Source organism: Haliaeetus albicilla, chromosome 9 (genome assembly GCF_947461875.1).
Source record: "Haliaeetus albicilla chromosome 9, bHalAlb1.1, whole genome shotgun sequence".
NCBI lineage: Eukaryota > Metazoa > Chordata > Aves > Accipitriformes > Accipitridae > Haliaeetus > Haliaeetus albicilla.
In genome coordinates this window covers 15,175,723-15,202,591 of record NC_091491.1, presented here as the reverse complement: position 1 = coordinate 15,202,591, position 26,869 = coordinate 15,175,723, and the positions used below count along the sequence as shown (strand labels likewise).

Here is a 26,869-nt window from a genome sequence, read left to right as displayed (position 1 = left end):
GCTAAGGAAATCTTGGGTGAAAGTAAGTCTCTGATAAAGATCTAATTCTTTTTCTGCTTTCACTGCCTGGCGGGGGAGTTCCCATGTAAGTAGGGTTGGATGGAGAAGAAGGAGAGGAGGAAAAACCCTTGTCTGTGTCAGGAAACAAAAAGACTCATGCTAATAGCTCACAGGGAAGGAAGGAGGCAAACATTAAAAATGCCGACATGGAAATTTGGAGAAATTATAAGCAATTAAATACTCTAAATCAGAGGTCTCTAACCTTGGCAGAAAAAAAATGAAGAAAGCCTGGATGTGACAGTGCAGCTACAGCTAAAACAGGAAAAATAAAACTTGGGCAAGTAGGAAGCAAGTACATTTTAGTCTTTCTTCGTACCAGAGTGGGTTTGGTCTGTAAAGCCTTGCTGGGCGGACAGCGCTGGGGGCAGGGGATGCTGGCCCACGAGCCCACTGCCACAGAGCAGGTCACCAATGGGAGATAGAAAAAACCCAGCTTGCCCCTCGGTGACACGGAGCTCATCGCCGACATCAGTGATTGACATAACCCCCTTTACATCTGGGTGTCCTCAGAGATGGCAGCACCCTGGGATCCCCTCGCCCTCTTGTGCTGCCTCCCTATCCCTGCACAATGCCAGCCAAGCAGTGCTGGTGTCACCGTGCTGGTTGCCTCACGGGTGACAAGTGGCAGCAACGTCCTTTCTACCTTATGCACTTATTTCAAAGCCAAAAGAGCTGAAACTATTTGAGCCGCCAGCAACCTGACCCTACTCTCCTGGGTCACCCCAAAGGTTTCACTGTTGTCCCTCGCGGGGAGGGTCTGGGCTATGGTGGCACTGCACGTCTAACCTCTCCGGGCAAAACTCCACTGGTGCCAGCCTCTGAGAGAGAGGACAACAGCTAAACCAGCTCCAAACACCTCTTACGTTGCCCTCAAATCGCCTTCCCTTACACACACCACTGCAACGTGACAGCCTGGTCCGCACTTCGCTGGTTTTCCAGAGGCCAAAATTCCTTGTAGGGTAACAGACGGGACACCAAACCTGTCACCGATCAAGAAACTTGGATTGAGATAGTCTAAGGATTGTCCACAGTTGTAGGACAAAGAAGCAAAACAAAACCAAACCAAAAAATGTGATTTAATTGAATTTAATTTTTATTTTGCACTTTTTAATTATTGCTCTTGAGAGGATGTGTCCATTGTCTCTCACCCAAAAGCCCTTACTTATTTCCATGCCAATTTGACAAAATTTTTCACACATCTAAACTTTTCCTGCTGAAAACCAGCAGGAAGGATCCTGGCCTGAAGCTCTAGACAAGCAGCGACAGCAAAAGTCAGGACCTTGGCGCTCCCATGGCTTCGTAACGGTGGTCCGCTCCACTGCGTGGTCTGAGCTTCTCAAGCTTTGCCCCCCTCCACGCAGCCTGAGAAATGTGAGGATGCAAAATAATCATGGAAAAAGCTCATGGGATGGGAGACTGAGGAAGAAGGGTTCAGAGGAATGTTGAGCAGAGCCTGCTGTTTCCCATTTATCCTCTAGCCCTGCAGTTTGCTGTGTGGCTCTGCCTTATTTTACACGGACATCATTTGCAAAAGCAAAACTTATTTACTTACCCACCCTGGCAGGCGATGCCACGCAGGACTTTCCTGAGCACAATAGAGGAGTTGGGTGACACTGCTAAGCAAAGAGCTTGGGAGCAGCTGAACCCCGTTTCCGTGGCCCAGGAGTTGGGGTGCCATCCAGGATAAGAAAAAAACAAATTAAGCAGCACCCCTGAAAATTACTCGAATGGGATCATTAGACAAAAGTGCAGGACACCAGCGCTTGCTCCAAAATGGTGAGGTTAGAAAGGTTATTATGAGCAGGCAGGATGCGACCACATTTGATTTCCAGCAGAAACGAGGTTGTGAGTCCCCGACGGGTCAATGGGAAGGGGAGTCGGGCTGGGCCTCCTCTGGGGACCTTCTCCGTTGAGAACGACAGCAGCAAGGAGATCGTCCAAAAAGTGCAAGTCCCAAATCAAAAGTCAAGCCACTATTAAAGGAAAGACATTAACAAGATCTAAAACTGTGCTCTCCAGAGGTATTAAGATGTTGGAACTAAACCTGCCTTATTCCCGCTAGTGGTTGCATTTTAAGGAAACCTTTTAAAAGGATTATCTTCAGGAACTCTCTTTCAACAGCCTTTTCTTAAAGAGTCCTTCATGGTGATACTCCTATTAATTATGCTATGTGATATGATTATGTATTTATTCAGGCATGGGTTGGAAGCACGAAGCAGAGCTAACATTTGCAGGTGTCACTTACAATATGGAGTCTGGTAACTCCAGCCTTTGATCCGGTTCGCAGTTGTATAGGGGATCTGCGCAGGACAGGCATCCACGAGGTAGCTGGTATCTATGTTGTCACCATGTTGTTTGATCTCGGGGTGATTGGCTGCTTGCTTTATTTATACACGGGTTTTTTAAAAAGATGGGTGAGGACCCCCCGAGCGCCGGCTGAGGCTCTTTTAACAGGCAGCCGTAAGAAAAATTATATGCGGATCTATATCCATATCTAGCTGAAGATAAAGATGTATATTTTTATCTGTATATATAGGTATTTCCATATCTAGCTGTCTCTCTATTTACCTGGTTTTAACAATAAAAAGGCAACTTCTTACACAGCTTTTGCTGCTACATTTAGACCAGAAAAAGAAGTTATTCCGCATCCCTCCACTTCCAGCCTCTGTGAAGGTCTCCGGGAAAAGACGGATGGTTTAGCAGCCTCTGTCTTTGGGCGCAGGGTCCTCATCCTCCTTGTAACTATTCCTGCAAGTAAGGGCCATCACGCGGAGAGCACAGGAAGAAAGAAGTCACCTCCGGCCAGGTACGGCCCTACCTAACGCACAGCGAGCAGCAGCCACAGGGAAGAGCTCACCTAGGGTGGCTTGGTTTAATACTTGAAGGTGTTACTGAGAGCAAGAGAGGTTTGCTCTCTGGTCGCTACTCCTATAAAGGAAATTGCATCTCAGGTTCAGGTACCGTCCTAAATGCAAAAAAATACAGATGTGGCCCTTGGATTTGGAAGGTCTGAGGCCACCGGGCTGATTCGAGCCCTTCGGTAGCCCGCTCATTCTGTATGTGCATAAAGGAGTGTGTGTCAGAGTGCACACACAAATATGAGCACGTACCATATACAGCCGTATGTGCCTCAATGCTCATAAAGGACACCTGTGAAGAATTTAAGAAAATATTTTACATTTAAATACAAACATTCTGCTCCAATTCAGAGACGCTGCCTTTGCATGTGCATGTGCGTGAGCATCATATATATTGTGCATATATAGAGCATACGCAGGCTGGATGTATGTTTAAATCTATGTCCGTGCACTTACGATATATGAATGCTGTAAATATCTGTACAATATGCGTATATTTTATTTTATAGGCACGCACATAGGGAGAGAATGAACCGTTTGTATAACATAAGCATAGAGACACAGTACATACATTGTTGAGCATACAAACTCCGCTATATATATATTCTATATACACATGTAGGACACATATATAACATCTATATTGCATATATTATTTATAGATATTACACAGACATTTTTTCCAAACTAAAACATTCTGGTTTTCATATTGCTAATTTACTCAGTCTGTAACATAAAATAGGAGCTGTGCGGGGTAGGGGGGGAGAAGGGAAACTTCACTTTACCTACTTCAGCTGAATGTCTTATTATTTCTTTTTTTTAAGGAAACTTCATTGTATATTCTAGAAAAGTATATTGGTGGGGTAGGTTTACCAGAAGCAGAGAGAATGTGCAGGGAGTGAGAAAGTGAATTGATGGATGGATGGTTAAATGAATATAAATGAACTGATACCTTTACAGGAAAATAACATTTCTTTTCTTTTTTTTATTCTATAGATCAGTGGGTTTTGTATCTGTAATTCTTTCATATCAGCAAAGAGGAAATAAACTCCCATGTAAATCATTTTCCCCCCATCTGGAAGCATATTAAAAGCATGCCTTTTTTTTTTTTTCTTTTAAGCAGAGCCTTTTTTCCCCCTATTTGCTTATCGGTTCATCCACCATTACATTTTAAATGAAATTGCAAGACCCCCCTCTCCTCCCCCCCAAATTCCGGGCTGATGTCGGAAAGAGGGAATCAGCCTCTCCCATGCTTTAGAATAACTGACCTAGATTCAATTACAGATAGACCTGGCGGAGAGGACGGCACCTCGCTGCCTTCTCAGGGGTCTCTTCAAAAAAAAAAAAAGGGGGGGGCAAAAAATTTAAAAAACCCACCCCCTCCCCCCAAAAGGGGGAAAAAAAAGAAGGAAAAAGAGCGGGGAGCAGATAAACACAAGGCTCTGACCAACAGCACCTGACTACTGCAGGCGCCCGGGCATCCCCCGGACAGAGCCCCGGCTCCTCCGCAGCGCCCGCCCCGACGGCGCGGCCCCGCTCCCGGCCCCGGCCCGCTTTCCTGGCGGTGGGACCGGGGGCTGCTCGGTCTCCCCCCCTCCCCTCCGGGGAGGGGCGTTTCGGAAAAGCATAGCTTTGGGGAGGCGGGGGAGCCTCCCGGTTCTCCCCGCTGCCTGCCGGGTGGGAGCGGGGAGAAGCGGGGGGACAGCCCGGGCGCAGCGGGAAGCACCGCGGCGCGGCTCTCCCTCCCTCTCCGCGGGAGCGGGCGGGTGTCGGGGGACCGGGGGGGGTGTCCCATCCAGCCACCCGCCGGCCCCTAAAGGCTGCGGCAGCACGGGGAGGGAGGAGGCGGGGGGGGCTCCGGGCCCGCAAGACGGCTTGTTTCATTTCAAAGTGGGACCGGGGCCGCTCTTGGACGCGCCGCTCGCAAATATAATCTTCATATTCAGTTCAATGGAGTCTCCTTATAATTTACAGCGGAGAGATAAGGCTGGAGGATGCAATGAAAAAAAAATCTGAAGTCATCCTCTCCCCCCCTGTACTGCGCTGCACCTTGGGCAGCGGAGCAGAATCCAGAATCTCAACTTCTCCCGACATATGTTTCCAGCAGATAAGTAAACAATCTGGACGTGAAATGAAAATTTTAATTAATGCAGTAATGCTATTACACCTCAAGTGTGCAAATCCCATTGCCTTGCACTGTGACAATGGGTGGGGAGGAGGAAAGAAAGCAGACAGACAACAAACCACAAGCAAATTCTAATCTGGGTTTTGCTTTTCACTCGGCTCCAATTGTTTTCATAGTTTGTTTCCTTTGAATTAATCTCATCCTTATATTTCAATAATTACCAGCTACTCATCTCTTCCCCTCTTTCTCTCACACACTCAAAGAGCTGGCTCCCTCTCCCTCGCTCTCCTTTTTAAATTGGGATCAACCTGTATTTAATTTCTGGGCTTTTAGGCGTACACACGTTGGCTTGTTGCAGTGTGGACCTGCACAGACCCTGCACGTTATTTCTTGTTTAGCTTTCCAAACGCGGCGCGTTCAGTAATAATGAAGTATTTTGCCCTAATAAAAAGGGAAGGAAAAAAAATAATAATAGAGGCTGGGTTGTCCCTTTGATGTTGGTATAAAACACCCCAACTGGAACAGAGGTGTGGGAAGGGAGAAAAGAGAGACGGGGAGGCAAAACTAAGGACCGAAGGGGAAAAAAAAAGGGGGGGGGGGGGGTGAATTACAGACACATCAAAAGCCCCGGCAGTGGCAGAGGCTGCCTTGCTCCGGAGTGCGGAGCAGCGCGGAAAACACAGCCCGCTTTTCCTCCTGCGGTGCCGGGGTCCCTCCAGCCCTCCCCGGCCTGCAGCCTGCCCGAGCGGGGAAAGGGAGCAGCAGCGGGCTGGGCTGGATTTGGCTCAATATTTTAATTTTTAAGCCTTCTTAATGATTTTTAAATTTTTTTTTGAAGGGAGGCAGTGAGCACGCTCCGGCTGGAGGGACCCTCCTGCCTGCTCGCTGCCCGCGGGCAGCGCGGGATGTGTTCCCACCTGCCCGCCCCCACCCTCGCCCCCGCCGGCCCGTCGGAAGCCGGAGCAGCGGCGGAGCACGGCACCGGCGCGGCCGGAGCCCCACGCGTGCCCCGCGTGGGTCCCCGGCCCGGTCCGGCCGGTCGGGGCTGCTGGGAGCGGGGGAGGAGGAGGAGGAGGAGGATGTGTTTCTGATCACCGCTTACTTTTAAACACTACAATCAAGGAATGTAGCCAGGAGGTCGGGCCTGGAATAAAACCGTAAAATCAGAATTGCAATCTTTTTGATGTTTCAAAGTCTCTTTGAATGCCTTTGATACACTCAATAGCAAATTTACTGGGCTATTATCACTAATAAGCAGAAATAAGTAATATCTCTCAGAGACTTCTATGGGCTTAATGTGTCCTTTAAAATAAAGTTTTTTAACATCACATAATTCCCCTTCTGTCTTTGTCCTCTCCAGCAGCAGAGCTCCCTGGCGATCGCACGGCTACACCTGGGCACCAGCTCGGGTCTCCCCGTTCCCTCTGCCCCCAGACTTCTTTCCTCTTTCTCTCTGATTTCTTGTTTTGTTTAAAGGAAGGCCGGGCTGGATGCTTTTAAGTGTCTAGGTGGTCCTGCAGGCACCAAAACAGAACCATTGTCTGAGAGAAGGTGGGAAGAGAGGCGAGAGGAGAGAGGAGAGGAGAGGAGAGAGGAGAGAGGAGAAAGGAGAGGAGAGGAGAGGAGAGGAGAGGAGAGGAGAGGAGAGGAGAGGGAAAAGAAAAGAAAAGAAAAGAAAAAAGAAAAGAAAAGAAAAGAAAAGAAAAGAAAAGAAAAGAAAAGAAAAGAAAAGAAAAGAAAAGAAAAGAAAAGAAAAGAAAAGAAAGGAGAAGAGAGAGAAGAGAGAGAAGAGAAGAGAAGAGAAGAGAGAAAAGAAGAGAAAAGAAGAGAGAAAAGAAGAAAAGAAAAGAAGAGAAAAGAAGAGAAAATAAAAGAAGAGAAAAGAAAAGAGAAAAAAGAAGAGAAAAGAAGAGAAAAGAAGAGAAAAGAAAAGAGAAAAGAAGAGAAAAGAAGAGAAAAGAAGAGAAAAGAAAAGAAGAGAAGAGAAAAGAAAAGAAAAGAAGAGAAGAGAAAAGAAGAGAAAAGAAGAGAAAAGAAAAGAAAAGAAAAGAAAGACAAAAGAGAAAAAAGAGAAAAAAGAGAAAAAAAGAGAAAAAAAGAGAAAAAAGAGAAAGCAGAGCGAGGAGACCTGCGGGGTGCAAGCGGGCCCGGGTCCGCGGATGCGCCGGTCCCTGCCTGCCGAGCGGCTCCGCTCGGCTCCGCGCTGCGCGGGGGCTGCGAGGGGCTGCGCGGGTGCGCGAAGCTCCTCGATGCAGCCCGGCCCGGGACAGCGCCCGGCCGCGCACCCAAGGCGTGGTGCGCCTAACCCCGCGGCCTTTGTTTAATGATTTTATTGAAAGGAGACAGTTGTGGGGAAACAGGTTTGACAAGGAGCTGCATTTCCCCCTCGAGGGAATAGCTTCCCCCCTTCCTCCCCCCCCCCTTTCTTTCTGTTTTTGGTTTCCCTTTGACATCAAAGTCAGTAATCGGTTCATTGCAGTGTCAAGTTCATTATTTAATTTATTTATCTCCACGAGTTAAATAGCTACACACCTGCAGACGGGCGAGAGAGTTGGAGGAATAATACGGCGGGGGGGCTGGAAACGAAACACATCGCGAGCAGAGGCGGTGAAGGGAGGTCTGGCGGGGCGCGTGGAGCAGGAGGGGGAAGGCTAGAGAGCGAGGGAAAGGCAGCGAGGAGCAGGAATAGCGAAGCGAGGAAAGAGAGAAAGAAAGAGGGAGAAAGAGAAGGAGAACGGAAAGAAAGAAAGAAAGAAACAGAGAGAGAAGGAAGGAAATGAGAAAGGGAGAGAGAGACGGAGAGAGATGAAAGAGAGAAAAATCAATCAATGAAGACAAGAAAGAAAGAAAAAGAAAATAAAGTAAAAAGGGAAAGAAAGGAGGAAAGAAGCAAGAAGAAAGGGAAAGAAAGAAGCAAAGTAGGAAGGAAAGATCCCCGCTAAAGTTTCCAGCCCTGTCGCTTCGCGATCGCCCACCTCACCCCGACTTTACCCCGACCCCCCCCGAGCCCGTTCCCCGCCCCCCGGCAGCCGCCGGGGCCGCCCCGGGGAGCAGCGCCCCGACGTGCCCCCCTCGGCCGGGCTGGTTTCAGGGGCTACGGAGCGTCCCACCAAAGCTCTGCTGTGATGGGGAGCTGGGGGTGGGGGGGACGCCGTGTCCCCCCCCCCGTCGCTCTGCCCCCATCTCCTGCGGGGCCCGGCGGGCCGCGGGCAGGCTCTTTCCCCCCGCCCCCCCGCTCTCCTTCCGCCCATTGTCAGACTAATCTGGGTGGATGTTAAAGGACACTGAGCTATCGGTGTTATCACCCAGAGTGACAGCAACTGTCAGCTGGGGTTAAATCAGCGCTCGGCGCTGCCGGAGCCGCGCCGCGCCTCCCTGCCCCACGCCGGGCGCATTCAGCCCCGCGTGTCCCAGCGGATCGTCCCGCTGCTCCCAGGCCCTCCCGAAGCCAGCTCCTTTAATTGTCCTCATTTGTAAGAGCCGTTTTGTCATGCTAAACGAGGCTGGAGCAGCCATTCTAACCTCTCCTTTCAGCCCTTTTCTCCTCTCCCCTTTTGTTTACCTTCGCCTGATCTCTCATTTATTTATCTATCTATTCTTCCCCTGCTTACCCTCCCATTCAAGCCCCATGTATGTTAATTGTGTTATGCCGTTTAATTCTAACACCGGTCTCCAAAGAGCACTTAATGAGCAAAGCACATCCAAACACGCAGCGCTCCGGCTATTCAGCTCCTCCAGACGGACCTCTGCCTCTCACTCCTTCCCCCTCTGCAGCGAGACCCCCTCGCTTCACGGAAAGCCCCCCCCCCCAATGAATAGCCCCCCAAACATCACTAATTGATCCGGACAAGATGCTAATTCCAACCCACCGCCTTCCAGCACTACCAACATCCCCCCCGCCCCGCCAAATCTCTCCTCGCACCGGTAAAACTTCAACGCCGCGGAGGCAACTTGCGAAAGCCCGGTTCCCCGACGGGATGGGGGGGCCGGGGCGGAGGGGAGCAGCCCTCCCCCCCCGCAGACACTCGGGTTTGCGGCAGCAAAATCCCCGCTTCTCGGAACTTTTCTCACCCCGCAGCCGCTTTTCCCCGACGGGCTCCAAACGGAGCCCGCCTCGATCCGTTACGGCTCCAAACCGGCCCCGACCCGGTGAGATCGGCTACCGGGGAGGGGAGGGAAGGGGAGGGGGGGACACACACGTCGGGACGAGGAGAGCGGCTCCGCGACGGCGGCGAACGCCGGGGGCTGCGGGGGGGAGCTCGGCCCCGCCGCGGGGAGCATCCAGCCAGCCAGCCAGCCAGCCATCGGCCGCAGCCCCCGGCGGTCGCCGGTGCGGGACGCGGGGCTGGGGAGCCGGGCACCGCATTTACACCACGGAGTTGCCTCGTTTGATGACAGATTGTCTTTATTCAAAACGTCTTTGTTCAACAAATGAAAAGGTTTAACGAGGTAAAATCCTGCCGGATACATTTTTGTTTTCTCCTTCTTCTTCTTCCCCAAGACATTGTGAAAACATATTTAAATTACCGTCGGTTTTCATTCGGGTTTTCGTTATTATTATTATTAATAGTAGTAGTAGTATTAATTTTTTACAATTCTACTGCCTGACTTCATACCTGACGCTCTGTCTAAAGTAAACTTAGATCTAGTCTCACTGGATCACACAAATTTAAGGACTATCTGTTTTAAATTAAGCAAACACTATCATATGTTTTAAATATAAATGTTTCTCCCCCTCTTTTTTTTTTTTTTTTAACTTTGAAGACCCTTTTTCTGACATGAAAAGCAATTTTACCTAGTAGTGCGTGGTGGCAAAATATATATATATATTTATATATATAACACAGCTGATCTCGTCTTTTTAATGTGCAAAAAGAAAACAACAACAAAAAAAACCATACTAAGACCGGGACTTCCCAAAGTCAAGTCCAAGTGACATGAGACCCTGGAGAACTCATAGACATTAAGAGAATAAATAAAAATCGAAACCGCCTCTCTCTCTTTCTTTCCCCCCCCCCTTTTTCTCCCCCGCTTTGTCCCAAAGGGCAGTTCATGGTTCGCTTTTTTTCCTTTTTTCTTTCTTTTTTTTTTTTTTGTTTGTTTGTTTAAACACATTTACAACTCTTACAAGTGCCGGGCTCCTATCTGACCCCGCGATTGCAGATCCCCCCCGAGCCTGGGGCCAGCTCTCAGGACGAGGTTTAGGCGAGAGCATCTCCGAGTCCCCGAGGCAGCGTCCGCGTCTGTCCCGGCCCGGTGGCGGGCAGCAGAGTCCTGTTTCGGGTGGCCTTTTGCTTCTGCAGGTTTTATGTACATGCATACGAAGGAATCCCAGTTCCGGCTGCCACCCGGGGCGGGGGGGGGGCACACGCACACGCCTGTGGGGGTGTGGGTGGATGTTACATGGCAGTCGCATGTGCTGAAGAATAGGGGTCTATCCCAGTCTTGGTCATGCCTGGGAATAATATGTAGGCAACTGGAGGTTGCAAACTGGAAGCCGACCAAGCGGTACAGTTACATGGCACGACATAGCCCGGGTTAGTTGGCGAGGGGTGAGTGTGGGTGTGTTGGCTGGGGCAGCTCAAGCTGCCAAACGCCCCGTTCTGGTATCCCAAGGTGGAGGCGTAGGGCAGGGTGCTGGTGGCTAAGGTGTGAGGAACCTCAGTCATCTTCTGAATGGCGCTGGAGCTGAACTGGCTGGGGTCAAGTAAGGAGTAAGGTGCTGAGGTGGGAGGCAGGAAAGCCCTGGCCTTCTCCGGGGAGCTCAGCAGAGAGTCAGTGGCCCCCACGGGAAGCCCGGCGGCCTTTAAGGGATCGGTTTCCCCGAGGTAAGGCAAAGGGAAGACATACCTGTCCTTTTTGAGCAGGTTCTTGGGCTTGCGCCGGGGTCTGTACTTGTAGTCTGGGTGCTCCTTCATGTGCTGCGCCCGCAGCCGCTTGGCCTCGTCGATGTAAGGGCGCTTCTCCGCCTCGGAGAGCAACTTCCACTCCGCGCCCAGCCGCTTGCTAATCTCCGAGTTGTGCATTTTGGGGTTCTCCTGGGCCATCTTGCGCCGCTGGCCGCGGGACCACACCATGAAGGCGTTCATGGGGCGCTTGATGTGGTCGCTGGGCTTGGACATGCTTCGGCCGGGCGGGCGAGCGGCTCGGCGGGAGGCTGCGGTGCGGGGCGCGCTGGGGGCGCCGGCCGGCGGCGGGAGGAGGAGGAGGAGGAAGGAGGAGGAGGAGGAGGAGGAGGAGGAGGAGGAGGAGGCCGAGGGAGCCGGAGGAGCGGGAGGAGCGGGCTCAGCTGATCATCACAGGTCCTCCGCCAACGCCGTCCCCGGCGGGAGCCCGGCCGGGGCGGGGCGCGGAGCGGCGCCGAGCGGCGCGGAGAGGCGCGGAGCGGGGCGGCCCGCGGACCCCGGCGGGCAGCGGCTAGGCGGGCGGCGAGCCGCCGGGCACTGCAGCGGGCCGGCGGTGGGGACGCGGCGCGGTGCGGGGCAGTTCAAAGGCGAGGGGCTGCGGCGCGCAGGCTGACATAGCGGCAGGGCGTTCACAGCGCGGCCGGGCGCCCAATCAGCGCGGAGGGGGACCCGCTTAAAAAGCGAGGGAGAGAGGAAGGGCGAGAGGAAGAGGAGGGGAGGGGACAGGGGAGGGAGGAGGAGGAAGGAAAAAAAAAAGGAGGGGAAAGGAGGACACCCCCCTCACCCACCCACCCCCCCTTCAAACGCGCAGATTAAAAGGAAGGCTTTTGTAAGTCGCTGCGCTAATAGCAGCTGCGGGGGGCGAGGGGGGGCGTCCCCATCCTCCCCCCGTCCCGCCGGTGTGTGGAGCGGGGCCGGTACCGGCGTCCTCCAGGCTCCCCGCCGCCGCCGTCGGGGCTGCCAGCGCCGCGCTCCGCCGTGCTCCGGGCAGCTCTCCCGCTTCCCCCCCCAGCCCCTCCTTCCCCGCTCCGCAGCCCCGCTTAACCCCGGGAGCCGGCCCGCGTCCCGGCTTGCTTTGAATAATTGCCTGCCTCCCGCGAAACGCCCGTGGGGAAAATATTTATTAAATGGAAACAATTGTCCTGGCTCCCGGGGGGGGACCGCGTTTGTTCCAGGCTTATTGGTTTTTAGCACCTGCTTTGGTTAACAAACCTGCTCCGAAAAGCCGCCGCCGGGCCGTCCTCTACCCCCGCCCGCCCCTTTCCGACAGCGACCGGGGAGAGAAACGAGAAATCGGGCGGGCGGTGCGGCGGGGGGAGGCTCCCTGGGCCGGTCGGGGGGGCAGCCGCCCCGGGCCCTTCGGGCTCCCCCCGTACCCCCCGCCGGGGCACGGCCGCCGCTCCGCCGGTAACTTCGCCTCCCGCCCGGCGGCGAGCCGCCGCCGCGGTCCGCTCCGTGCCGGGGTGCCGCTGTCGGCGGGTGCCTACCTAACCCCCTCCACCTCCTCCTCCTCCTCCTAATAATAATAATAATAATAGTCGTATAAACCACCCTCGAGCTTATTTCCTGCCTTCTTCCTTTCCGCTTGCAATAAATGACTTTCATTTCCCGACAGAGCCGTGTGCGTGCGGGGCCGGGGAGGAGGAGGAAGAGAAGGAGGAGGAAGAAGAGGGGGGCATGTGGTTTAGAGTCCGCTCACCTGGACGGGGCCGGCAGCACCGGAGGCTTTAGCTTTGCCCCCGCCAGCGCCATCCCAGCGGCTTTTTTCGTTGCGCCCAGATATGCGCCGCGAATTTCTCAGCCCTCGCCGGGAGCCCCGTGCCCAGAGCGGGACCTGCAGGGCGGGACCCCCCCGCGAAGGCACCGGACCTTCTCCGGGGAAATTTCCCCCTGCCTAAGGTGGGCTCCCCACCTCCACCCACCACCCCAGCAGCCGCTGCGTGCATACGGGACCCTCAAACAAAAAAAAGGGGGTGCAGGGGCCCCTATCCCCAGCTTGCCCCCCCCCCCGGGCTCCTGCTACGTTACTCCCCCCGGGGATCTCCGTGCCACGCGTGGTCCCGGTAGCCCCGTCGGGGCTCTGGCCGCAGGCCGGAGCGAGGGTACCCGAGGGCTGCCCATCCCCCCGGCAGGGACTTGCGGGCTTGGACCTGACCATAGTAGGGTGACACGCGTGGAAACTTATTTTTTACCCCACTTCCCTTGTGGAAACAGCGATACCAGCGGTCCCGGCTGCCGGGGCTCTGCCCCGCGGAGCGGCCGCGGCCAGGCGTGCGCGGCCGCGCTTAACATCCGCGGTTAAACCCGCGCTGGCACCGCTTGCCCCGACCCGCTCGCCTCAGTATATTGCGTTTTCCCCTCTGCCGCTTAAAATACAAAACTCCCTTTTTTGTTGTTGTTTTCATTGTTTATTCTCAGATTCTTTCGGGGGGGAGAATTATATCATTCGTCATCCCTCGCGAAGATTAAACGAGGGAAACCTGGCGTCGTTCTCAAAAATGCGGGTAGCAAGACAAATCGTTCGGAAGGGAGCGATGGCTCGCAAGGCTTTGCCTGCTCCCGAAAAGTCTTTCCAATCAGTTAATGTTGCTTCACAATATTAATGATAAAAAATCGGCAGCCTTGCTTTCATTGGCTGGTGCCTTTGCCTTGATGCATCACACACTCTCCGATCAGCTCGGGGCATTTCAGGTTGTATTTTGTTCATTTACATCCCATATATGCCCCCGTTAAAAAAACGGGCAGATGGGAAAAGAAAGATTTCCTTCCAGATGCCAACGCCTCCACCCCTAAATACTTCCCTTTTTACCCTAAATCTTCTGTCCTGGAAGGGCATCTGTTGCAGTTGTACATCCCCCGAGGACGGGTTTTATAAACTTCGTACGCCTTTTTTTTTTTTTTTTTTTGAGACAGCAGCGATTTCCAGGGCGGTGACTGAAATCCGTTTCTCCTCGCCAGCTTGTTTAGACACCAAAACTAATAGTGCGATTATTATTCCTGAATGATATCATGGTAATGCAGAAAGATAAGAATGGCCTGATATGGAAACATTAAAATTATATTCTTGGAGATAGTTCATTTGGAGTAACTTTAAATTAGATGAGATCACATAGCCTGAGATCTAATATCAACATAAATAGAGCTGTATTTCTGCCTTCATCTTCCTCCTCCTCCTCCTCCTCCTTGCAGGAATCTCGGTCGGGCTTGCAGCACTGCAGTTGCCAAAAGTGAGAGGCAAAGAGCACAGCACCTATAATTTGAAAATACCCCCCTATCCAAAATTTGGTTGCTGGAAAAGAATGGATCTTTAAAGAATGTTTTTTATGCTTCAGGCACTAGGAAAGGGAGGGGATTTTTAATTGATTTTTAATTGAAGGGAGCACGTTTTGGAAAGACTTTCAGGTCTCTGGTGCTTTTCACAGGCGCTGAGGACACCAGTCCTCCTTGCTGTTCTGCATGACCTGGTGAGATTCCCACTGACAGCAATGCTTTTTACAAATATATAGAATTAGCTCAGCACATAGGCTGATTATTTGGGTATTTTTCCTTCATATTTGGTGATTTTACATGCAAGTGCATACATACAGTTCTTTATGCATGTGCCACATATTAAAAAAAGACCCATCTAATCACATGCTATCAAAGAATATTTTCTGAGAGAGATACATATGTAAAATATAGGCACACACCAGCTCATACAAGCACACAGCACTGATGCATTCACAGATACTGTGCAGAACAGACTGCATACATACATATGGGTTATTCTCAGTGCATGTTTGCAGTATTTCTTGCTCAGTCCACCCCCCCAACCCTGAGAAAAGCATTCATGCAACTACAGCTACACATAGTTACACCGATACAGCCTTCTGCATGGAGAGATTTAATGGAGCGGGTCAATACCCTGTACATACGTGACAGAAGAGGGTAACAGTGATAGATGCGGCAGATTGGATCATCCCACGATCTGGTTTGCCCAGCGTCTGCTTTCTCACATTGGCCAACAAGAGATGCTTCCTGGGAAGGCACCACGCTCTGTGGAAGAGAGCTGCTGAATAACTTGCTACAAAAATAAAGATTCCCCTCAGCCTCCAGTAATTAGGACCTGGTTTATGCCCCAAAGCTGAAGTTTACAGCCGTTTCAAAACTTAACTTTTGTTCTGCTCACTTTATCTATCTGTGACGCTACATGATCTCCTGTAATCGCCCCATCCTTTGACAGAGGGCTATATGCATTTACATAATTCATTTCTCACAGGTGATCTGTTCATTATTCTTTTGCAGCATTCTTTTTTTTTTTTTTTTTTTTTGTAGTCCACTGTTAATGAGGGAGGTGATGTATATTTTTGCCCAGGGGGATTTCCCTCCTGGCTCAGGCTCCCTGCAGGTGATAACCCTGCAGTGTGGCCAGTCACCCTGGGGAGCCACCGATGCTGGGAAACCCGTCCCCTGCCAACACCGTGGGCAGGTCCAGTGCATTTTACTGTTGCAGGTCTTCTCACAGCCCCTGGGGTAGGGGCGGTGGGGGCGAAGGTCCTGATTAGTGAGCCAGTGGGACTGCCTTACAGCATAATTCTGTGCCCCAAATTACAGCAGCCTTCCCAGGCGATAAAATTAAGCATAACTCTCTGTGTGTACTTGTGTGGAAGTGCTGCACTGAGCAATACTGACTGCAGGCAGGTCAGCAGCCACTTGGGTTGACATTGCTGTCGCTGTGAAGTGCATAATGCTGGCGCAGAGAGCACCGAAACTGCCCACGCAGAGTCAGATGGTAGCTTGGTCTCCACCGGGCCCACAAAGGGTCTCTGGGTGTAAGCCCTGCAAAAGACTCCTGGGGCGGTGCCACCTCTCTGCCACCTCCTGGCCTTTTCTTAGCAACATTAGCTGTTAAATAATAGCTAACAAGTGCCTAAAGAGCGGTTCATCCTTTCCAGGGTGAGAAATGCCCAGTGGAAATCCAGCGGGATTCTGCTAGTTGGATAGACCCACACTGCAGAGCCCCATGAGGTCTTTGGGTGCATCAGCCCACGTCCCCAGGGAAGGGTCCACAGAGATCACTGTTCGCTTTCTCTGCAGCAAAAGCAGCAGGAGAAGCCTCTCCAGTAAATAAGTATATTCACTGTGGCCATGCATGTAAACCCAGGGGCCTGACACAGAATTGACTTCCTATATTGTAAGGCCAGGGAGCCTCAGTCATTGTCAGCAGCATGAAGTGAAGGATAGACGACCTAAGCTCAGAAGTGCAGAGCAGGCTTGTAAGGAAAGGTAGTATCTTTTATTAGACCAACTGATAACAGTCAGAAAAAACCAGACAGGCTTTCAGGCACACAAGTTCTGAAATAGAAGCAGCAACTTTCAAGAAAAGTGCCAAGGCTGAACTGTTTATCTCAGGTACTCACCCGCCTCCGTTTCTGGGGAGGTTGATGGCTTGATCGGTTGTAATACATCCATCCTCCCTGGTGCAGGATGAAGCACAGAAGTGTGATTATTCTCAGCTACACGTCAGGCATGGAGAAACAGGGAGGCCAGCCCAAGCCTGGATGCAAAGCTTGGGGTAGGGGAGGGAAGAGACCAGAAGAGTTTGATGGTATTTCAGGTGAGCTCTGGAGTAGCCTTCTTCAGAATCGCTGACATCAGTTGAAAGCTACACGTGGGAAACACGTGGAGCTCAGACAAACATGACCGACTGCTGTGTTCTGCAAACAAGAGGATACACTCAAAACTATTATCTCGCTGTTATTCTTCTAGTGCAGTTAAATAACATGAAAAGTGGATGTCTGGTCAAGATGCAAAGATACGGAGGAAAATACTCCTTTTATTGATTTATGTAATCCCAACAACCGTTCATAGGCTCGGGGTTCTTGCAAATCTATGTCTTGTCCCCAAGTGCCGTGTTTTGCATTTGGATATCTGAATGAGATGAATGGTGTTTAAAGGCAGTCACCGCAGATGTCCCTGAGGGCTGCAGTGCCCCAAGTTTCAGGAGTATCTGTTATTTTAGTGAAGGGTGGTTCAATTCATGTCCACTCCATTCATTTAGGATCTGTCAGCATCATGCATATCGGCAAGGTGGAGTTAGATTTTTTTGTCCAAACTGCCCTCTTTGGTCAATGTGCCCACTCTTGTGAAAGATCTGCCCCATAGACACAGCCAGGCCCACAGCATGGTTAAGCTCATGTTTAACTTCCTACTTATGTGAACCAAACCACACAAAAGCCATACAATTTCCTCCCCGCTCTTATCACGTACGCTGATATGGCACTTGAGTTAAACATATTCACCAGAAATACAAAGCCTGTGAGAAGGTAACACTCGAGACCCATCAAGGATCTGATGAACAGCCCATTTATCTTACTGCAAGGACTCCAGACCCCTCTTCTCCCCACTCACACAACTGTTCTCAGTGTCTCAGGGTAAAACTCCAGGGGTGGGTTGGGATATTTTAAGCATTGAAGGGCATTTCTTCCTCTTCACATATTCCCAGTATAAAGGTAGGACTCTAGGAGCGCCAATGGCCAAGCGCTGTCTGCTGTAACCTTGGAGAAGTAATCCGTCATATGGCCCAAAATAATCTGGATAACCTCTAGAGCATGCAGGGAGGTTTTAAGCATGTTGTTTAGGTCCTGAATTCCTGGAGATGGACCACAGTTGTAAGACATGCTCCAGTAGGCAAGAGATGATCCATGGTAGTAAGAGACCAGTAGTAACAGATGCTTTTCTGCTTCAAATCTGAGACCCTCTGTAGACTTCACTCTGCGCTAAGCACATCAAATATTGAGATGCTGGTTGGCAGTATCAAGTCTGACTGGCAAACACAACTTTGGATTGAACTGGCGAAACAAGGTCTAAACAGCCACTCGGTTCTGTTGTTTATTGAAAATTCAACCCTTCCACTGACCTCACTGAGTGAACCAGCTTCAGGAAAACCACAAAGCATGTACCCACCCATACTGTTTGAAAATGCAATGGCTTCCATCCAAACACTGCTATACAGGAGCCCAGATGCGTCTGAGATGCCTTTTGTTGCTTGCTGGAAGTTCATGGTGGCATCTTAGGGGCAAACCTCCTCCCTGGCTCACCCCCAGCCCAGGAATGGTCCTCAGAGGCTCAGCAGAGCAGAATAATGCCACGTGCCCCTGAGCAGGGAAGGTGCCCACACATTACACATAGACTCTGCGTAAACTGGCTGTTTGCTCTGGGGTGTTAGCTGTCAGTTCAGGGCCATGTCAGATACCGTGTTCTGGTGGGCAGTCTGGCAATGGGTCCCCAGCAGTAAGGAAAAGACCCCTCCAGCATCCTCAAGAGGAATCAGCAGGGCTCCGATCTCTACCCTCCTCGGGCGTCAGATTGACCTTCTGCTCGGTGAAGCTGTGAAACAAGTCTGCAAAGCCAGGAGCGAGGGAAACATCACTGCTGGACTCCAAAAAAATGAGTCAACCAGAGGGATGGAGGTGGCAAAGCATTTGGATGGAGGAGACCCCAATCCCTTGAGCCACTTGGACATCCACCCTGGTGGGGGATGCAGTCTTACTGAGACGCATCAGCTCTACTGCAGGACAGACACAGTGACTGGGAGCAGAGCTGTGCTGGCCTGGCGCTACCGAAAAGCATTCCTGGTTTGTGTTGCACATGCCCTCTCCCATCCTCCCCAGCTTGGTCCTGTTCGTTCGGCCACAGCATCCCTGACTCAGGGCCTTTCTTCACTGGCAAACAGTTCCCTCTGCAGTAAACTTTGGGGGAAGACTCAGGAACTAATTTTGGGGGATGGTACAGATTATATGATCATGGCTTGAGGAAATTATTATATTTTTAATTGAATTTTGTGTGCTATGCATAGATACTACAGTAGTGGGCCCTTTATCAATTGTTAACACGAATACTAATGAATACTAATGCTAATCATTTGTTTCTGGAAACAAATACAAAGATATTTGATGGAAAAATCTCTCTGAATTTTAACACCCAAAATAATGAAATGCATCACAGTCCGGTGGTGCCAGAAGACAAAACCCTACAGTTACAATATGGTGACACAAAATGTGAGATACGGAGGAGCTGCTGCTTTCATTAGCTATTCTGCTGACTAACACAGCGGGGCTGGACTCCAGAAAATTACTCTCTTGCAACCCACAAGGAAAAACTCCAATAACCTTGGCCCGAAGCTGCAGGGAATGCCACGTGAGGGCCAACCACCCGCTCCAGGGCAGAGCACAGGTGAGCATCCAGCGACGTCTCCTCCAGAGTTGGTCCTGCGGGGTCAGGGTCCGGCACCCAGCCCTTGCACAGAGCTGTACCTATGATGGAGTGATGCGCCTGCTTCATTATTTATTTATTGCAATAATTTACAAGGCACCCATCTCTCCAGCAGCTGCTTGTTCTTTACGAGGTTTGGAGATGAAAGCCAACAATATTTCCACCCACCCAGCCCAAACGGGAAGGCAGCTCAGTAACCCTTTCCTAACCCTCGAGACAGGGATTCTGTGGGGAATAATTTAGCCAGCAGGAGACTCCAGAAACAGCAATTAATGAAAGAGTTGGATAAAGCATGTCTTACATCTTGTTCCAAATACAGCCATAGAGGTTTATACTGGGGCAGGGGAGGCAAATGTTAAAGGGAGGGCCTGCTCTGGAGCACACCCAGTCTGCAGCACCTGCAAATTTCCCCCCCAGGATAAATAACTAAGATATCTCCATCACTTGGGGCTGCTCAAATTATTCATAGCAAATAAATTACCAGGTGTATTTAGTCTGTTGTTCCCCCCCCTTCCTTTTCCTACACGCTCATGAATCACTTGGAAATAGATTCTGATTTCTGCAAGTGTGTCTATTAGTCATAATAAAGAGACGTGGCACGTCTCATGCGAAGATGTGTGGCCAATGGGCTGTCGGCAAATACTCATTATTGGTCTGGTATCTACATCTGAATGGTGATTCAGGTTGTTTGCTGCTGCTTCTGAGCCCGGATTGGTGATGGGGCTTTTTTTCCCCCTTTCCTTTTTAGTGAGCAGTGGGAGCAAAGAGGGAGGACCACAGAGATACTCAGTGCAAACCTGCTCCACCAGGCAGGAATCTCCTGCTTCTCCTGCAAACGTGGCTGCTCAAACAAAGGCCGGCGCCCATGTGGGGGTGGTGGTCCTCGCCGAGGCCACTCTGACCTGCAGTCAGACCCAAGAGCATTGGTGTCCACCTGTGCATCCGACATCCAAGCTTTTGCAGACGCCAGCCAGTGCTGCCAATACATCTCCAAGAGTCAACACACCAAGGCAATAAGTTCTCCGCCTGCCAGCCAGAATGCACCTGGGAAGATATATGAACGACATTTCGTTCCCTTCTGTTATACCGTCTGCCTCAATCCCAGCTGCTGAGAAACTGAAGTGGCACAGCGGATCAACCCCATCTCCTCCGTTCAAGCCCTTTGCTTCCATAGGCAATTACTGCCCCAACAAACAAACAGCTCAAGGTTGCCCCAATGAACCTCCAGTGTCCTGCTGGCCACAGAGGGAGAGAAAATCTGTCATCGCTGGAACACAATTTGCACACCCAACTTGGGCAGGGGTGGAGAGGTGAGGGGACGCGGGTGGGAGGAGAGGAGGAGGACGAGCTGTGGCTGACCTTCCTCCGCAGCACGTGGCAGTCAGGTTGCGGGGGATGGGAGACTTGTGTGATTACTGGCCAAAGAATAATGAGCAGTGCTATTTAAACACATCCAATTATTGTTGTTATTCAGTGGGCAGAGGCCAACGTGAGAATGAAAACACAGAAGGAGCAGAGAGGTCTTTGCCTGGGAAAGCGTGTAGGAGCCTTGTAACACTCGCCTATGAAAAGGGATTTAATCAACAGCTACAAATTTGCAGAGCAAAGAAAAAGATGCGCAGCACTGACTTTTCACGCTTCCTCTGGCATGGGGCCTGCAGATAACTCCCCTGACCACCACCCTCCCCTGGGAAGGACTACTTGTAGGCACGAGATCAGGCTACCCCATCCATCCAAACACAGTCCAGAGCATAAGCCCAAAAGAAACATCTTCATTTCCCTCTGGTGCTCTGACTCTATTGCAATCCGATGGCTTGTGATGATCAAGTCATCTCTCAGACCTACCAAATGTGGTGGGTAAATAGGCATATAGGCCAGACTGTTACATCCTCTTCGTTCCCAGCCCTGCTTAGTGCTGGTTTTTGCTTGGGAGTCTGGTCTACTTGGCTCCTGCACCGGCAGACCTGATCAGGAGGAGACGTCAGGTTCTTAGACCAAAGGAACTGTTGTTGCACAGTTTTACCAGGATAAAGACACCTTTGCATCAATTAGCTTAGTGCCTTCCTTTAGGCTGCAGTGACACAAGCAACTATGTAATGACATCCTTGCTTCCTCAGCCAGGGGCTCATTCTGCTTTATCTCTGTCAGCATCCTTCATTTCTCCAGCCACTGGCATCCCTAAAACAGAGCTGAGCGGTTTCCAAAAGATGAGTCCCATCTCACCCCAAAGGGCTGCAGCCAACGCCTTGGTATGGAGGAGCTCCACTGCAGATGAGTAAACTGGTCCCACGTGCTCCCCAAACTGATGAATCCCCCAGTTTTATAGGATTAAGTCTTTCACCAGAATCACAGGTGATTATTGCTCCCTTCTGTGTCTTCACATGGTTTGCAATAATGCTCCAGGGATTCGTAACAATTAACCGACTTCAGCATCTCAAGCTGTCGTCAGTCAGTGACACAGGAGGAGATAGCCTCCAAAATTAATCAAAGCAGAGGAAATAAGTAGTTTAGCCCCTTTCTTTGCTATTATTCCCATGTTAACACTGGAGTCTTCCCCTGTGGGATGACAACACGTTTCTACTAGAGCAGCACCACTGAGCTAAAGTGAAGATTGCAGTTTTATTTCTGTGCATGCGCTGCTCTTCAGCGACATGTCCCCCAAACTAACTCCAAATATGAAGAAAAAAAAACAGGAGAAGAAAATTTTCCTTCTTGCGTGGCTTCTTCTCACCAGCTCCTGGCTTTGCTAGCATCCCAGCACATGGTTTCCGCCAAGGTTAAAGGTGTGCTTAAGTCCCGAGGGAAGGCAGTTTGGCCCTGCCAAGCCTTCTGTTGATCGCCGTCGCTGCCCTAACACGTGTGGTGAGCAGAGTATTTGCTTCCATTTACGGATAAGGATTCTTTTCCAATTAATCAGTCCTGGTTGTGTATTTAATTGCAGCCCAAAGACTCTCTCTGTGACTCATGTGATGCCTTTAATCGTTATCTGTTAGGTATGCGGCTGGGTGCCCTGGGTCAGAGGGCTTCGCTCCTGATCCTCAGCAGTATCTCAGGACCAAATGGTCCTGAACTAAAGTGGGATGGGAATATGGCCTCCTGTCACATCCTCAGGCACAGACTGCTCCCTCCCGGCAGCAGCCCTGAGATCTCCAGGTCTCTCTGCTCCCGAGGTCTGATCCCTCTGAACTGGCTGGAGAAGACAAGCAGAGCCTGTTTGCCATGAAAGGAGTCTGGGCAGGCTTCTCCTACCAGGCCAACTCAGTGGCTCCTACCCGAAGGCTTAATATCTCTTTGGTCACAGTAAAGCTGGGCAGAGTGGCTTTCAATATATTTGTCCTTCCTCCAAAATCTGGGATTTATTTTTTGTAGCCCTGGACTGACACTAAAATTGCATCCTGGGTGTTTTGGTTTTTCTTTTTTTTTTCCTGAAAACTTTGCCTGATTTCTAAGGCAAGAGTGCAAAAAGGTTTGCAGAAATGCTGCCTGCTTCCATTTTTCTGTTACTGTTGCACAATATTCATGTTTTGAGCCCTATTCCCTTGAAAGAGCTTTTTATTCTAATGCAGGAAATTTCAAGGATGCAAATGCATTTTCTGTTTCCCTTGCAAAGCAGCAATGTTTCTCCTTTGGAAATTTTCTGTTTAAAAAAATAGGTTTACCGATATCCCACATTTTGGAATCTACAATAAATCATGCCTCAAAAAAGGGGGAAAGGAAGAGAAGACAGGAATGCTACGAACTCAGATTAGGATAAAATGCAGGGGACATCGTGAGGATAGCAGCATTTTTCTACTTTAAGCTACGGTTCAGGAGAATAAATTCTCTAAAACACCGGAATGCTGCTGTGTCCGCAACATTTTAGCATCACAGCTAAAATAAAAGAAAAGAACACAGGCAGGAGCTCTTGAAAGGGGAGCGTTATTGCCCTGCTCTACCCCTCTGGGAAGTAGTATAAGAGCAGAGTCAGGCAGCAGCAGGTATTTTAGCTGTGGGCTATGGGTGGGGAGGAGATGGGGGGCAGCTGCTGAAGCCCAGGGAGTGGCGGAGGCTGGCAGGGAGCAGCCTGGGGCTTGCGGGGGGCTGTGGAAGAGAAGAGGGTCTGCAGAAGGAGGTGTCCAATTTCTTGGTCCAACAACGCAGCAATTTCGCCATCACAGAGTGGGGCTGACAGCAGAGGCCACCTTCGTAAAACACTCCCACTTCCACCGGTGCCTGTGAAACGCAGCGAGCGGTGCGGGCAGGTCCCAGCCGCTCTGAAATAGCTCAGTGCCACTGAAGTGAAAGGACCGGCTTGCAGCTTACATCAGCCCAGGCTGTAGCTGCCAATCCAAATTGCTTGGGACGGGGAAACAGCAAAGAAACTCCAGACCCTAGAGGGGAGCATCAATGTGTCAAGCTACGGTGAGGTTCCAGAAACCTTTTAGGATGCGCTGATAGATGACCAGAGTTTAAAAGTCTGCGAGAATAAGCTGGAGGAATATGCACAAGGTCAGGACTCCACTGTATAGGAGCCCAAAGAGAGGCTGTGCTGGTGCAGGTGGTAGGGAAGGATCACCCTCTTGCAGGAGACACCAAAACCCATGTCCCAGGGCTGGGCTTTGCCCATTGCTGAACTCCTGCACTGGTGGTAAGCGGCAGAGCTGCAAGATGGGGTCAGCTGATGTACGTCCTTCCTGAATCCCCAACACCCCCCCCAAACCGGAGCAGCAGCAGTGCCTTTTGGGGAGGAGAGAGCCAGTCTGGGAAGCTCTTGCCTGGGGATTTGGCTGTTCAGCTGCTATTACGGTCAATGGAAGCCGGGTAGCTAAATCTTTCTGCCGTGCTTTGAAATCTCCCCTGCAAGTTTTCAGCGGTGCGGGAGGAGAGGCGTGGGCCCCCTGCTCCCTCCGCTTACATGCGAGCAGTGCTAATACCGCTCCTGCCTGCCCAGCGTGACGAGGAGGGGCTGCGCTCTGGCTGGGCATCTTTTCTTTGAAGTGGAGTGAAATCCTAAAGCTTTCATTCGGAGAGTGCAAATCACTGCTAAAAGCTCTCCCCTCTCTGACCCCCATCTAGGAAACTCTAATCCAGTCTCACTGGCTTCACTAGTTTCCTTTTTATTGTTGTGGGGGTTTTTTTGCCAATGGTGACCTTTGTGTTCAAGCGTGGCTGACTCCAGCTGGAAACAAAACAGCCACCCCCTTCAACCAAGAGGTTCGTGCTGATTTTTTTTTTTTTTTTTTTTTTTTTTACACTAAGTTTCCCCTGTTTCTGCATGATGAACACTGCTCTCCGGTGCTGGCAGCTTGTTTTAGATTAGCTAGGACAGGCTTCTCTGGAGCATTACTGGGGTCAACTTCATTTTGGTACTCAGAATGAAGATGCTGATAATCAGGGCACTCATTAGCCCCTGTTAATGAAAGGGAGTTGATCGGTCCTGTTGTCATGCAGCCCTGAATCAAGCCAAACTGGGAGTGCATAGAGGGCAGGGGCCATGGGCTTCTGCTCTCTGTAAGAACACAAGAACAGCAGCTCTCATGGTCAATGCTGATGTGTGATGGCTATCAAAAAGAACTGAGATGCTGGAGGCGGGGCATAGGGAGCACATTTTCCTTGGCCATGGGAGCAAATTCAGGAATTCCTGAATTTTCCATGAACGCTGGCCTTTCTGCCAGGGCAGGTAAAGCTGCCAGATCATGGCTTTCCTGGTGTTAATCTGGGGAACCGAGCAATTAGCGTGGAGTTGCCTTGGGGCCCAAGAGACTACAGGATGCATCGCTGCACTTGTCACCGCTCCTGCCTCCCTTCGCCCTGTGCTGCTGCTAAGCACGTTATCTGTACAAGGCTTGTCAAGAGCCACAGCCCCTTTGAGACGGAGCAGGAGCATGGGACGATGCTGGCTTTGGCACTACTTTCAGCCGACAGCAGGGCTGGGGAAGGCTGTCCGGGGAAACGTGGCCAGGAGAGTTGGAGTTGTTCACTGCCGGTCAGACCGCTTGGGTTTTCCTAGGAGAAAGCACTGGGCTGGGACTCTTCCTCGACCTCATAGGATGATATCAGAAGGCAATATAATTCCTGTTTGTGTCTGCATGGTGACCTTGAAAACCCTGTCTATATTTAAAGTATAAGGCTTTAGCATAGAGGCAAGGGAGGTTCAAAGCACCTTCCTGCTTTTCCCCTGCTCACCCAAGAGACTCAAACTTAAACTTGCTGGTGGAGACCCCTCTGCAGTACCCAATAACCTGTATTATCTTCCTACAACCAAAAAGCAGACTAAGGCTGTGCACTAAAGCTGCATTTAGCAAAGATCTCCCACGTGCCATGATGCCTCTGGTGTCTTCTCCAAGGGTCTCTTGTCCTGGAGCATTCTCAGAGCCACTCCTTCCCTGCTCCTCTTGGTCAAGCCCCAGCTACTGCTGGCCCTAAACCTCCTCCTTCACCAGCTCCAGGCACAGTGGGGTGATGCTGGTTTTTTTTGTTTCTTAGCCTCAGCTTTGCCTTTCAAGTCTGACATTAAGGTGGCCACTGGGATTAGCTGTCTCCTCCTGCTTCCATTTTGTCCCACTGCTCCATCAAGTTCCTGGATTTCAGCTTCTTCCCCTGGCCATTGCCTCCTTAAAACACAACAGCAACATTTCCAAAGTTGCATGCAGCTGGACATGCGAGTTGCACATATTCTTCTTAAGACCTATAAAAGGTAGTTTGCTGTGAGCCCTTGTGTGACACCAACGCACACGGATGAGTCCAGAGTGGCACAAAGTGGGAGATCCTCTGCCCTTGTGCATCAGGAGATGACAGACGGGGCACTGCTGCCCCCAGAGCAGAGGACAAAGCATTGCTCCTCTCCCGTAGCAATGTGACCCACTCCATTAGGAGTGTCCTCGGTGGGGAGAAGACAAGACCTCGCGATGCCTGTCCTGGGCTGTAAGTCAGCCCTCCACAAACTGGCCTGGAAAAAGCAGAACTTCCCTCATATTAAAATCAAACACCCTGCATCTTGAATCGTTGTCTTACTTATTTTCATCTGGGTGACATGGCTGATCTCCTGCTGCACTTAAGGCTGTTTTTCTCGTCCTTTTTAGAGGCTCTTTAATACTTTGTATTGTTCATCTTTTATTTTATCTCCTTATTTATTTTCCTCTAATGCCGACCTTCTTTCATCACCCTAAGACTTTCCCCCCTCCCCCCGACCGAGTCTCCCTTTAGCTTCTTGTTTTTCCCTTTAACTATCCTGTTGCTTATTTGGTATTGTAGGGCTTCATGCTTGTCTGCACCGCATGTCTGCTCGGACGGCTCGGCCCCACGCCCGGGGAGCATCACTCCCTCCCCCGGGGCTCATGGCTCCCTCCCCGGGGCTCCCCGGGACCGGAGCAGCTCTCCCTCTGCCCAGGAGAGGGCACTGGCGCAGCAGCCCACAGCCTCTTTAGTGCAGCCTACAGCTACTTCATTTTTTTCCTGCTTAGGCTCCGATTTGCTCCTCCCCCCGCGGATGAGCATTCCCCTAACACCCCCCCCCCCCCTTTTTTTCCAAAATTTTTTTTTTCCAATTTCTCCTTAAGTTTCTCCATGTCAAACTCCTTTTCTGCTGGTCCCCTCTTCAGGCCTAATCCCATCACGGAAGCCTCAGGTGCTCAGCATGGTGCTGGACACCTGGCAGTGTCTGTGCTGGCACAGTAGGAAAGGAGACT

General features: G+C 50.9%; 1 protein-coding gene across 1 annotated transcript; it reads right to left on the bottom strand.

Annotated features, from left to right (window-relative positions):
- Positions 1-9,473: 9,473 nt before the first annotated feature.
- SOX14 (SRY-box transcription factor 14) lies at positions 9,474-11,198 on the bottom strand. Its single transcript, XM_069790752.1, has 2 exons — positions 10,894-11,198; positions 9,474-10,740 (listed from the first exon to the last, which is right to left on the bottom strand). Exons 1-2 carry the CDS (start codon positions 11,163-11,165, stop codon positions 10,443-10,445), a joined length of 570 nt encoding a protein of 189 aa, XP_069646853.1. The 5' UTR covers positions 11,166-11,198; the 3' UTR covers positions 9,474-10,442.
- Positions 11,199-26,869: the final 15,671 nt, after the last annotated feature.